This window comes from Meles meles, chromosome 7 (assembly GCF_922984935.1).
Source record: "Meles meles chromosome 7, mMelMel3.1 paternal haplotype, whole genome shotgun sequence".
Taxonomy (NCBI): Eukaryota; Metazoa; Chordata; class Mammalia; order Carnivora; family Mustelidae; genus Meles; species Meles meles.
In genome coordinates, this window is record NC_060072.1 from 135,774,556 (window position 1) to 135,788,184 (window position 13,629).

At 38.9% G+C, this 13,629-nt stretch overlaps 1 protein-coding gene across 1 annotated transcript in view; it reads right to left on the bottom strand.

Annotated features, from left to right (window-relative positions):
- Positions 1 to 4,347: 4,347 nt before the first annotated feature.
- The window catches only part of LOC123946508 (protein adenylyltransferase SelO-like), a 38,050-nt gene continuing 28,768 nt past the window's right edge, over positions 4,348 to 13,629 (bottom strand). The window contains exons 21-22 of the mRNA XM_046011870.1: positions 8,749 to 8,828; positions 4,348 to 4,703 (exon numbers count right to left, since the gene is read on the bottom strand). Coding sequence (XP_045867826.1) covers positions 4,581 to 4,703; positions 8,749 to 8,828 — 203 coding nt within the window. The 3' untranslated portion in view covers positions 4,348 to 4,580. The remainder of the gene's footprint in view (positions 4,704 to 8,748; positions 8,829 to 13,629) is intronic.

A 13,629-nucleotide genomic window follows, 5' to 3' on the forward strand; every position in this document is an offset into this window, starting at 1 on the left:
CTGGAAGAAGGAAATTGGCCAATAAAGATGAAACTGCAATACATAAATGAAAAGCGATGATACCGAAAGTCAAATTCAAACTAAACATAAATGGAGTTATAGAAAAAATAGTGGCAACTCACTGAAATACAGAAAAGATCCTAGTCCTGTATTATGAGTTAAATGATGAGAAAAAAGCCAAGCACTGTTCAAGCCACTCTTAATAAGTCTCTTAGAAATAAAATACTTTCTCAATGTTTCTAGTGTTTTAAATTACAGTGCACTAAATAGTAGTTTTATTATTTTATTTTATTTCCCATATATCCATAGCCAACAGAGCAAGAGTTTTTAAGGTTTTGACCAAAATTTTTGAAGATCACAAAACAATCATAACTTTTCCCATTGATTATTAGATCACTTTGCATGGTTTTAGTTTGCATGGCCATTTTTACAGTCCTGCAGTACTATGCAAAGGGAAGAATGCCTGTAGTATGTTCCTGGATGGGAAAACTCAATGTTGTAAAGATGTTAATTCTTTCCAAGTCACTCTATAAATTTAATATAAATCCAACCAATATCCCAACAAGATTTTTTTCTGAAAATTAACACATAAAAATTCAACTAAAATAATTAACTAGCAAAGAAAACATTTATTTTTTTTATTTACAGAGAAAGAGCATGTGCACTCTTAAGTGGTGGGGAGGGGCAGAGGGAGAGAGAGAAATTTAAGCAGGCTCCACACCCAGTGCAGAGCCCAATCTCATGACCCCGAGCTCATGACCTGAGCTGAAATCATGAGTCAGCTGCTCTACCAACTGAGTCATCCAGGCACTCCACAAAGAAAATATTTTAAAGGAGTAATGATGGCGGTGCCTGAATGTCTCAGTCAGTTCACCAGCTCTTGATTTCAACTCAGGTCATGATCTTAGGGTCCTGGGATGGAGCCTTAACTTTGGGCTCTGCACTCAGCAGGGAATCTGCTTCAGGATTCTGTCTCTCCCTCTGCCCTTGCCCCGGCTTCTCTAAAATAAATAAATAAATCTTCTTTTAAAAAAGATTAATGATAGCAGAATAACTGTTGAAATATATTAACTGTTGATACTATACAATCGAAATAATTAAGAGCTGCATTGCCAGAAGAGGTAAAAAAAAGTCTAGCAGTGAGCTCAAAGATATGAGAACTTACATGTAATAAAAGTATTTCAAACATGTATGAAAAGGATAAACTGACAAATAGTATTGGGACATTATCTGTCAATGGGGTGAAAATAATAAATCTCAAAGGGATTAAATGCACACATTCTAAAAATACTAGAAGAAAATGTGAGGAAATACTTTTTATAAAATATAAATACTAAACAAGACGTAAAATCCAAAAATACTTTTTAAATTGCCAAATTCAATATATGAAAATTTTTTAAAACCTGTTTTAAGAATAAAATATTAATGATAGAAAAGAAACACTATTTACTAGTGTTTCTACACTATAAAAATTATTTGGTACATGAATAATAAAAAATGATACTAAAATAATAAAATTTTCATGTATCAGACTGCAAAATATATATAAAATAATATCCAATGCTTAGAGTATTAAGAAACTGGTATTGTGATATGTCATTGGAAATATTAACTGGTAAAGCCTTTTGGGGGTTCAATTTGGCAGTATACATAAACATTCTTAATCCAGAGACACCTGGGTGGCTCAGTTGGTTAAGCATCTGCCTTCAACTCTGGTCATGATTCTGGGGGCCTAGGATAGAGTCCTGCATGGGGCTCCCTGCTCAGCGGGAAGCCTGCTTCTCCCTCTGCCTGCCACTCCCACTGCTTCCCCTGCTCTCTCCCTGACAAATAAATAAAATCTTAAAAAAAAAAAAAAGATGGGGGCCCCTGCGTGGCTTAATGGGTTAAGCCTCTGCCTTCAGCTCAGGTCATGATCTCGGGGTCCTGGGATTGAGCCCCACATCAGGCTCTCTGCTTAGTAGGGAGCCTGCTTCCCCCTCTCTCTCTGCCTGCTGCTCTGCCTACTTGTGCTCTATGGAATATTTTAAACCATTAAAGCAAATGAAGGAGATCAGCACATATTCATATTTAACAATATATATAGCTAAATAAAAAGCAGTTTACAAAACAGTGTGTCAAGTATGCCTCTAGTCACATAAGCCTTATACACATATATATGTTGGTATGCAAGTATGTACATGTACAGCAGAAGTCTGAAAAGATACAAGCCTTATAAAACATAGTTACTTCTGGGATACAGAATGGATATAGGAAAGAGGGGGACGTAGAGTGTGAAGGACAACTTCCACATTTTTTCAGGATACTTATTTCAAACATTTTTACATAAGCATTTATTACTTGACGTGAACAATTATTACATTAACAAAAATAATAATAAATTAAACAATAAATAAAAATTTTGTGAGGTTAGGACTTTTTTTAGTTTTAATAATGTATCTTTTTGCTATTTTGGTTTTTTTGTTCTTGGCTCATGTCATTTAATTTTAGGGAAGGTTTCAACTCAGATATTTGCTATCATTTAACAAGCTCTGTAAAGAGTTTCAAATATTCACAAAGCATTAAGCATCTAAACTGTGATCTCTAATATCATTTCCCTGAATGAGGTCTCCTTAGAAAAATGACTAGGGGGTGCCTGGGGGGCTCAGTGGGTTAAGCCACTGCCTTCCGCTCAGGTTGTGATCTCAGGGTCCTGGGATCAAGTCCCGCGTCAGGCTCTCTGCTCAGCAGGGAGCCTGCTTCCCTCTCTCTCTCCCTCTGCCTGCCTCTCTGCCTACTTGTGATCTCTCTCTATCAAATAAATAAATAAAATCTTTAAAAAAAAAGAAAAGAAAAGAAAAATGACTGGTTCCAGGGCTAAGGCAAGAAATATGCACGATGGGGGCACCTGGGTGGCTCAGTGGGTTAAAACCTTTGCCTTCGGCTCAGGTCATGATCTCAGGGTCTTGGGATCGAGTCCCGCATCGGGCTCTCCGCTCAGCAGGGAGCCTGCTTCCTCCTCTCTCTCTGCCTGCCTCTCTGCCTACTTGTGATCTCTGTCTGTCAAATAAATAAATAAAATCTTAAAAAAAAAAGGAAAAAAAAAAGAAAAAGAAATATGCACGATGAACCTGGAACATCTTACCCCATCAGAAAACAAAGCTATCAAAACCTTCTAGGATTGTGTACATGAGGAGCCATCATGAATAAAACCTCACTGGCCATACCTGGGACAATCTGTACATCGGTTAGGATAATAACGGCAATAGTCCAAAACAAAATGTGCTTAAATTCAAGAGTTCATGATACTAAAACCAATCAACGAGCCTACTGACAGTCTTTGGAGCATGGTTGGGAACCAATTCTTTGCCTGTCGATGTCTCAGAATAACCAAATAATTAATGATAGAAATTTTCCTTTATAGAAGGATCCCAGCTAACAAATGATAGGATTAGATTATCATTTTACAACCTTATTGAATCAGTGGGTCCAGGAGATGACGGTCAGTGGCTGCTGATATCACAGAAAGAGACAGCCCATCTGTACTTGTTGGTGGAAGTGCACACAGTTGCCTTCTGATGACGAGTACTTCCTCCGAGAAGTTGAGGGTTTATAGAAACACAGGTGACAGAACAACATGTTAAACAATAACACAGAGATGCAGCTAGCAAAATGCACACTCTGGGACACACTCTAGGATAGGAGACTGGCTTTCTTCAACCAAAACGAAGGAAAAAGAAGACGCAAGTGGTTGTACCAAAAAGTAATAAAAAGAAACTCAAAGAGCCGTTATCATCTAATTTGAATGTATAGTCCTTACTTGGATCCCAATTCAAATAAGCAACCATAAAATGATAATAGTGGTGATAACGACTTATAAAACAATAGGAAAAACCCCAAAACTAGTACTTGGATTTGATGAATTAGGGAGTTGTCCAGTTGTCTTAAGGTGATAATGATATTTTGTGTGTTTTCAGTCATTAACATTTGGAGATGCATACAGAAATATTTGTAAATTAAGTGAAACACATCCAGGAAATTATACAGGGATATAGAAATTATACCTCAATTAAAACATTAGCTAAAAATGAGGGGAAGTGTGTAGGGACGTAGATGAAATAACACCGATCACGCATTGATAATTAAGAAGCTGGCTGGTAAATCAGGTTCATTATACTAATCTCTTTACTTTGGTTAATGTTTGAAAACTACCATAATAGACAAAAAGGCTCTAGGAGTACAGTTAAACTACATACTGATCTGATGTGCCCCACAGCACTGGGTATGTAGCATGTCTTAAAGGAATACTTATAAGTTCATTAAAAGATTGCCATAAGACTTTTCAGTTACTGAGAGTAACACACACAGTTGCCAAACATATTTTATTATTCCACTGAAGATCTTCATTAGAACAAAAATGATCACAAAGTTGTTCCAAAGAATAGGTCCAGTTTATATGATCAAAAAATATCTGCAATTATAATCCTTTTTATGAAATGCGGCATTATCATCAAAATGTAGATAGTCATTAAGAATTTATCAAATAGATCATTCCATGTTGAATTCAATGACGGAGTATTCCTTCATTTATTTACCCTAAACTAAGATGAGCAGCTAACTCTGAGGTCTTTAGCCCAAGAAGGAGTGGGTGAGGCGTAGCCTGCTTTCTCAGCGGCAGAATGCTTCTGGAAAGGATGTTGAAGAACATGCTGGAGAAGACGGACCTGGCAAACAATAGAAGCACACAGATACAGATTTCTTCCTCAGAACCCTTACCAATTTTCTAAATTCCCAGAATGACAAGGCTAAATTTTTAAAGAAAATGTTTCATCATTTTATGTTTTATCAAGATTTCAGCTATAGCTCTTACTTAAAATTCCTATCATCCCACAGAAAGTTCCTTGAAGTACTAGTTTTGTGCTAAAACAGGAGAGCAAAAACATACCCTGTCACAAACACTACATATATATGTCCCAATAACTTTGAAGTTCTTTTACAGCATAAAGAGAATTATAATTTTCTAAAATAGTTACAAAAATAAAAGAATGGCAGTGGTTTGCAGCCTTTCTAAATCAAGGGCATGGATTCCAACGCAGGCTGTGCCTCCTCATTTGTAATCTGACCCTTGGTAATAGACTGAGGCATCAAAGAACACACCTCTTTCAACAGTAATTCTAGGATCAAAACGTATATTTTTGGGGCGCCTGGGTGGCTCAGTGGATTAAGCCGCTGCCTTCGGCTCAGGTCATGATCTCAGGGTCCTGGGATCGAGCCCCGCATCGGGCTCTCTGCTCCGCAGGGAGCCTGCTTCCTCCTCTCTCTGCCTGCCTCTCTGCTTACTTGTTATCTCTCTCTGTCAAATAAATAAATAAAATCTTTAAAAAAAAATGTATATTTTTATCTAGTTATAAAATAAATAAGTCATGGGAATATAATGTATAGCATGGTGACTAGAGTTAATAATACTGTATAGCATATTTGAAAGTTGCTAGAAAGTAGGTCTTAACTCATCAAAGTAAGTCAAGCAGAGAGAGTCAATTATCATATGGGTTCACTTACTTGTGGAGCATAAGGAATAACATGGAGGACTTTGGGAAATGTAGAGAAGTGAGTGGGGGGAAACTGGAGAGGGAGACAAACCATGAGGGACTGTGGACTCTGAGAAACAAACTGAGGTTTTTGGAGGGGTGGGGTAAGGGGTGGGTTGAGCCTGGTGGTGGGTATTAAGGAGGGCAGGTATTGCGTGGAGCACTGGGTGTGGTGTATCAACAATGAATTTTGGAACACTAGGGGGAAAAAAGAACTCATCACAAGAAAAAAAAATTTGTAACTGTCTATAGTGATGTTAACTAGAATTCCTGTGGTCATAGTTTCACAATATATACAAATATTGAATCATCATGTCATACACATGAAAGTAATATAATGTTACATGTCAACTATACCTCAACTAAAATATGCTTCTTGGTGGTTTTGTCATTGACCAAGGAATGCTTGGTTCTGATAGAAAAAGGTTCATGATTATCCACACTAAGAAAGTACTAAGAGATCAAAGAGAGGGTATTACTGTATTACTACTATTTTAAATGGGAAGACTCATCATAATCCATATGGTGCTCTTAGAGCCCCTCTTAATTTCTCCAGGTGCTTTCTGTACATCTCCTTTTACTGAAGTTACTTTTATACCTGTGTAATCTCACTTGCTAACTAAAAGTCTCCCTGAATGCATTTTTATATACTTCTTCATAGCACCTCACATAGGTTCTCAAGAAATGTTTGATACAGGCAGGTAAATACAAGTTATGTGTGTAAAGGGTTCCCTGTACAAAGGTTAAAAAAAATCTTTTTCCTTCCCTGCACGAGAATTAAACCCTTAATTAACTTCCTAGAGCTGTTCCCCTAGTCACTAGATAAGGCAGTGTGACAACTGCATATGTCACCATATGGCATTGCTTGGGACCGACAAGCAGCTTCTGGACGGGAGGTCTGTAAATACCTGCCGGAATGCTTTAGGCTTCGTTTAGTGTGGTGACTTGGTACAAGACACTGGAAACAATGCCTATGGAGCTGTGACAAGAGATACGAGGGTCTATGGAACAGGAAGGTTTTAACCCAGGGCTGCCCCTGCATCTTCCCAGGGTGGGCCTCGTCTCTGCACACCTGAGCCTCGCTGCAGTGCAGGGCGGCTGGCCTGGGTCACCCCCGGGCCTCCTGCGAACAGGGAGCCTGATGCTGCCTTGCTGGTCGGCCTGTCTGTCCTCCATCTGAGTTGTGTGGGGCTGAGAGCAGCCCGTGTTAGTCTTGCGAATCTGAATGTTCACTTGTACCAATAAAGACCTCTCTCCACCCACGGTGGGCAGTGCACCCTTACTCAGATATAATTTGGGGGAAGGGAGGAAAACAAGGAACAAAAGATAGGGAAGGAAGGAGAAAGAAGCCCACAGACAGCTAATGAAACATTGCTTCCTCTCCTCAGCTTAGGCTGACTTAACGATAAACACTGAGCTCTCTCCCTTCTCTTTCTCTTTAATACCGTAGAGAGATTACATTTTAAAATGTTCTGTTTTCTAAAGTGAAAACCTAGATTTGTCAGGCTAATGAAACTACTAAAATAAAAAGTTAATGCAAGTCCCAAATTAGAAATAACAAAAACAGGGCGCCTGGGTGGCTCAGTGGGTTAAGCCGCTGCCTCCGGCTCAGGTCATGATCTCGGGGTCCTGGGATCGAGTCCCGCATAGGGCTCTCTGCTCAGCAGGGAGCCTGTTTCCCTCTCTCTCTCTCTCTCTGCCTGCCTCTCTATCTACTTGTGATCTGTCTCTGTCAAATAAATGTTTAAAAAAAAAAAAAGAAAGAAAGAACAAAAACAAGGGGCGCCCTGGTGGCTCAGTCAGTTAAATGTCCGACTCTTAGTTTCCTCTCAGGTCATGATCTCAGGGTCGTGAGATGGAGCCGGATGCAGGGCTCCGTGCTCAGTGGGGAGTCTGCTTGAGATTCTCTCTCTCTCCCTCTGCCCCTTCCCCCACTCACGCATGCTCTCTCGCACTCTCTCTAAAATAAATAAATCTTTAAAAAATAAAAAAGCAAAAATAGTTTCTCTTTCGTGCCAACTCTGATCACTTGGTCGTGACCACATACATGCTGCGGTGGGAACGATTCTGAGGTGGGACCAACGTCAGAAAAAGAGCCATGAGCATCGATAACATCTACTCCAGTGCAGGACAGTGACAGCACGAGTTTCAAGGTCAGTCCTCTTCTAAAACATGCATTATGTGCACTGCATTTTCTATAATTGATTATGAAGTATTTGAAGCATACAAGAAGGTATGCAGAACAATACATGAACCCCCGTGTACCCTCCAGCCAGCTTCAGAAATCGAATACTTCCATTAGCATTAGAGCCCAGAGTGAGGCTCCTTCCCTAACTCAGATTTCTTCCTCACCTCGAAGTAACCACTGTCCGAAGATGATGTTTATCATCTTTATTCATGTTGTTACTTTTATTATATATGCATGCATCCCTATGTGGCGTATAGTTTTGCATGTTTTACACTGTATGTTAGGGGTGCTTGTTACATGCCTTTGCCACTTGCTTGTTTTGCTGAACATTGTATGTGGGATTCATCCAGGCAGATTCATGTAGATTTAGTTCATCCCATCTTCACTGCTGTCAGGATTAGTGGACCCACGTGGCTAGTGCTATGGACACCTGCTAGGAGCAAAAAGCTAATTCCCTCTGGAGAGATGCACCCTTAAATCAGGCTTCACTGGGGCGCCTGGGTGGCTCAGTCGGTTAAGCATCTGCCTTCCACTCAGGTCATGATCCCAAGGTCTCAGGATCAAGCCCCACGTCAGGCTCCCTGCTCAGTGGGGAGCCTGCGTCTCCCTTTGCCCCCCCACTCATGCCCTCTCTCTCAAATAAATGAATAAAATCTTTTTAAAAATCAGGCTTCACTGGATCTCAGAGATTAAAATCCAGAAGTCCAAAACATAACCAATAAACAGCAGAATCAGACCCTCAGAAATTTGAATAATACAGATATAGGATAAACTGAATCCCTAAAATTTTAAATCCATTAAAAAAATAAGTTAGAAAATATGAGAAAAGAAGATTCACTGACAAACAAAAAAAGGGAGGCCAGGCAGCAAGAATTCTGGGAAGCTGGTACTGGCAATGGCCTAGTTCAGCGTGTCTGCGAACAATATGCGTGTGCTTAAAATACAATACACTTAAATCAATAAAAATAAAGCCAGAAGACCCAAACATCTTACCTCTGAAAAATCATTCCTTTCTGCTTTTCGCACTGCGGACTCTGCCATCCAGTTCTTCAGTACATACCTAGGATTAACAGCTTCAGGGGGAAAAGCATGTTTTGGAACAATTAATTACTAAGTCCACACAGGCCATAGGAAATTATCCCGCAAATTAGATAAGCTTTAAGAACGGTGCTGGAAGGTGCAAATGAGAAGAAATGATCGGCATCAGTCCATTTTTATTGTTTATAACAATGTACGCTGTTATGGTATAGAAAACACTTTTTGGAGCGTTATGAGCAATACTGTGTTTGGTTTTTCTCTTCAGTGTTTCATCATTACTCTGCTTTCTTTACCATGTTCAGTTCCCTAGGTACCTTCTAAAGCATGGAGAAAGTAGTCAAGGCATCTGAATTAGGCCCTTTCACCTAGGTGGAGGTTGGGGAAGAGAAGGTGCTGCTTTTAACATCTTTAAGCTCAGAATTCAGGTCCGGCTTAGTAGGACTGCTTAACGTTAATGCTGCCAAGAGCAAACATGAAAGGTTACATGCAGGCAAAACTCTTCATAAATTTGTATTTTTGAGAGTAACCATGCATTTTGTCATTTTAAAGGAATTATAATGGCACGTTTAGAAAAATTCCAGAAACTATGTCTTTAGTTGAGATGAGCCCTTTTGAAAATATTTTATCCACTGAGTGGAGAGGAGGGATGCTTCTCCCCACTAGCACAACAGAAATTCTGAGTGGACTCCAGGAATCATCATTTTGTGATTCTCAACAGTTTGCTGAGCTACTTGAATGGAGGAAATACACAAATTCTTTCAACTTGGTTTTAACGATCTTCTAAGATATGACATATATTTTAATGATATGATAAGAAGTGACCTGTGACCCAGTAATTCTGTAGGAGCATAGTCTATGAAAACAGATTTAAACATAAAAAGGTATTATTTATCTTAAGGAAAACTATAAACAATTTAAATACTTAATAGGGGAATAGTTAAGTAAAACACTGCATATACTTTCAAAGAAATATTATGCAGCGTTATAAACGTTACATTATAAAAGCAAGAGAAAATGCCTTATTTACTTTTAGCAAAAGAAAGAAAGACCTAAATTATACCATTGTATGATTACTACTACATTTTTCTCCTAATCAATACAGACAGAAAAAGAGAGACTAGAAGTAAATGTATCAAAAAGTAAATAACAACTATGTTTGGAAAACAGGATTTTTTTCTTAGTCTTTCTATCAGTTTACATTTTTCAAATTTTAAAGAATTCATACAGTACTTGTTTAAAACAAAACACATATACACAGAAAATACATACAAACAAAAAGGAAACTAACATGCAAAGGGAACTGTGGAAATGCTCAGCGTAGGCAGAGGGAGTGGAGCCTTCCAATGAAAAGTTTGACAAATTGGACGGACATTTCATAGAAACCTCTCAATGAAATATTGTTAAAACATACTGGAGGGGCGCCTGCGTGGCTCTTAGCAGTGGGTTAAAGCCTCTGCCTTTGGCTCAGTTCATGATCCCGGGGTCCTGGGATCAAGCCCCGCATGGGGCTCTCTGCTCAGCAGGGAGCCTGCTTCCCTTCCTCTCTCTCTGCCTGCCTCTCTGTCTACTTGTGATCTCTGTCAAATAAATAAATTAAATCTTAAAAAAAAAAACATACTGGAAATCTCAGCTATAAAAGCAGAAGTGCTTTGGACCAAGTTATAAATATACAAATATGCATTTGTATATATATGTAAATAAATATACAAACTACTTGGAAATCAGAACATTATAGATCTGTTTTTCAGATCCTTTGAGGAGTTATTGGATTCTGTACCTTTTTATCTAGTTGGGAACTTTCTCAACTTTTAATTTTAAGCAGTGGCTTATGAGGATTATGTCCACATACAAACCCTGCCAGAGTTCCGTGTAATGTGGTACTCCCTGATCCACTGGGGTGTTGACTACTTATGGGCAAGGCTCAAATTCTCTTTGTAGTTTCCGCTTTGAACAATGTGACTGTACAAAAAGGGGGGCATGTAATAGGGGCTGAATATATTTTTCTGAAGAAGGAAATTTAGTGCTGGAAGAGATTTAAAACCATGATTTACTGACTACTTTACTGACTACATCATAATACAAATAAAGCATGTCATTGCTACCATCCAATTGGAAAAAATTAACGTATCAGAAAGTCAGCAGACTCGATGGCCATAAAGCACTAAACTCTTCAAGTTATTAAACACAACTCATCTCTCATAGGCTGGCAATGCAACTGGAAAATGGTAGTTCCATTTATCATTTATCTAACTGAATAAAAATCAATCTTACTCTCATTGTTAAATAATTATTAAACTACGTGAAGAGAAAAATTATTACAAATATAGCATCTTCCATTGTTCCTTCTCTCTGTTTCCCTCTTTTTTTTAATGTCCAGAAGGAAGAATAAAGAAGGAAATGTTTCTTTTATTCTATTATCTACAAAAGGTCAGATCTGAAATAGCTACTTGAGGTCACAGTTCAAATTTATACTAACCCCTTAACAGAGAGCACTTTCACCTTGATTCCCAAATGATCTTGCTTAATTTCTACTGAGCGTCCTCAGCACACAAAGGAAATGTCTCAGACTTGCAATCATACAAGCATTCTCTGTGTGTTCTTTTCCCAAAGAGAAGTGTGTGCAGAGCCAATCCCAGTCTGGGCCAGTTCATTCTCCGTGATCAGTGAGCATGCCATTTGCAAGGTGACAGATACAGATGGGGAAGTCTGCGAACTAGGCCCGGGGTTGTGTTTTCCAATGGGGCGCACACCCAGGATGTCAACACAGTTGGCCTGGAGTGCTAAAACACCTGTTCTAAGGACAAGTAAAGATTCTCCTGAGCATGTGCCACAAATTCACGGCTAGGCACAAAGAAAGCAGAATTATGCTGATGCATTTTCAGACTCACAACCAAGTTAGTTTTTTTTGCAGATGCGGCTGTTTTAGAGCTTTCTAAAACCTCCTCCCAGCAATATAAACTCAGTCATATAATGCAGGAGCCACGATGGCTGTTCTCAGGGCACAATAATGACAGGAATAAAAAGCATTTATTAAACAAAATTTTACTATGATCTTAGGCTGGGTGGGCACTATGTGACACAGAAGAGAAGTGATCAATGCCCTTTGGTGGCTTATGATCGTAGAGTTATTTGGAGGCTTAAAAATAATAAAGTTTATAGAGTTTTTTGTTTTTAATCTAAGACCTTTAAAACACTCCTCTTTGATGTTCCCATTGCTTGCAACTTGCAGCATTTACAAAAAAAAAAATTTAAAGCAAATCTTCCCCTGGAATCCCTGGTTGGCTTAGCTGGTAGCGCATGCAACTCTTAACTGTAGGCTCGTGAGTTCAAGTCCCACGTTGGGCGTGGATACTTAAAAAAAAATCTTCCCCTAACCTACTATTGATTTTTTTAATGTTTTGAAACAATATACAACAGCAATATATTTTTAGTCTTTGGGTTTCTAAAAAACATAGTCATTCCAGTCTATTAAACAAAGATATTTAATGTACTGTATACTAACGTAATAGCTGATACATACTGAGTACTTATTATGTGCCAACTATGATCTCCCTGATTTTGTGCAACAATCCATGATGTAAATGTGTTTTACAGATGGGGAAATAAAAGTGAGGTCAAATGTATAGAAATGTTTTGAAACTGGACTGTCGTGGCACCACATCGTTAAGCACCTGCCTTGGGCTCAGGTCAAGATCCCAGGATCCTGGGATCAAGCCCCACATCAGGCTCCTTGCTCAGCAGGAAGCCTGCTTCTCCCTCTCCCATTCCTCCTGCTTGTGTTCCCTCTCTTGCTGTCTCTCTCTGTCAAATAAATAAATAAAATCTTTAAACACACACACACACACACACACACACACACACACACACACACACTGGACTGTCACAGTTGCACAGTTTTAATTTAGTTTAAAAAAAAACCACTGTATACTAGAAATGAATGAATTTTGTTATATAAATTATACCTCAATAAAGCCACTAAAAAAGTATATATACACACCAGAAAGAGAAAAAGAGGGATGAAGGAATCAAGTGACCTGCTTAATAACATCTAGGAAATAGAGAGCTGAACTGGAGCTCAGGTACAGCTGCTCCAACTCCAGAGGCCAGGCTATGCTGCCCCTCTGAAAAAAGAAACTCAGGTCCAGAGCTGAGAAATGAAGACTCTGTAAGGGAAATGATGAACAAGACTTCCTACACTGGACACTCCTCTTAGATATTTTATTTCTTCATGCCTGTTCAGTTCAATTCCACATCCCTGGACTCACTGTTACATGAATTTGTGCAATTTCTTACATATTTGCATTTGCATATCAATTAAATATATAGTCATACATGGAAGTGTACCTTTAAAAAAAATAACAGAGCTGTCATTATGAACTTTTATCAGACCATTGCTCTTTGTGGAAATTTATCTTTCTCCCTTCCTTGAGAACACACTGATTCAGCATTACTAACTACTTCTCTAAAGTAACTGAAAGCTGCAGCCTTGAGTATATTACATTCTTTCATTAACCACTTCATCCGTCCTGCCGTACGCAAACAAATCCAGATACTACAGACTGCCACCACATGTTGGTCTTTCGATTTCTTCTTTCTCTTAACTGCTGAGTGTCCACATTCTGAGCGGGCTTATGAAGTCTGTGTGACTGCACCTGTGGCTGGCAGCGAGGTGGCTGGTAACGAAATCCATGCTGAGCCCCAAATCGATCACTCACTTCCCTATAAAAGCTAAACTTGGTTTTATTTCTATGATAATGCCCTGAGTTCAAGAAGCAATCTCATTCCATAATGTAATGTGGAATGTGAGCGTCATCCTTATTTCATTCCCATGGTTCA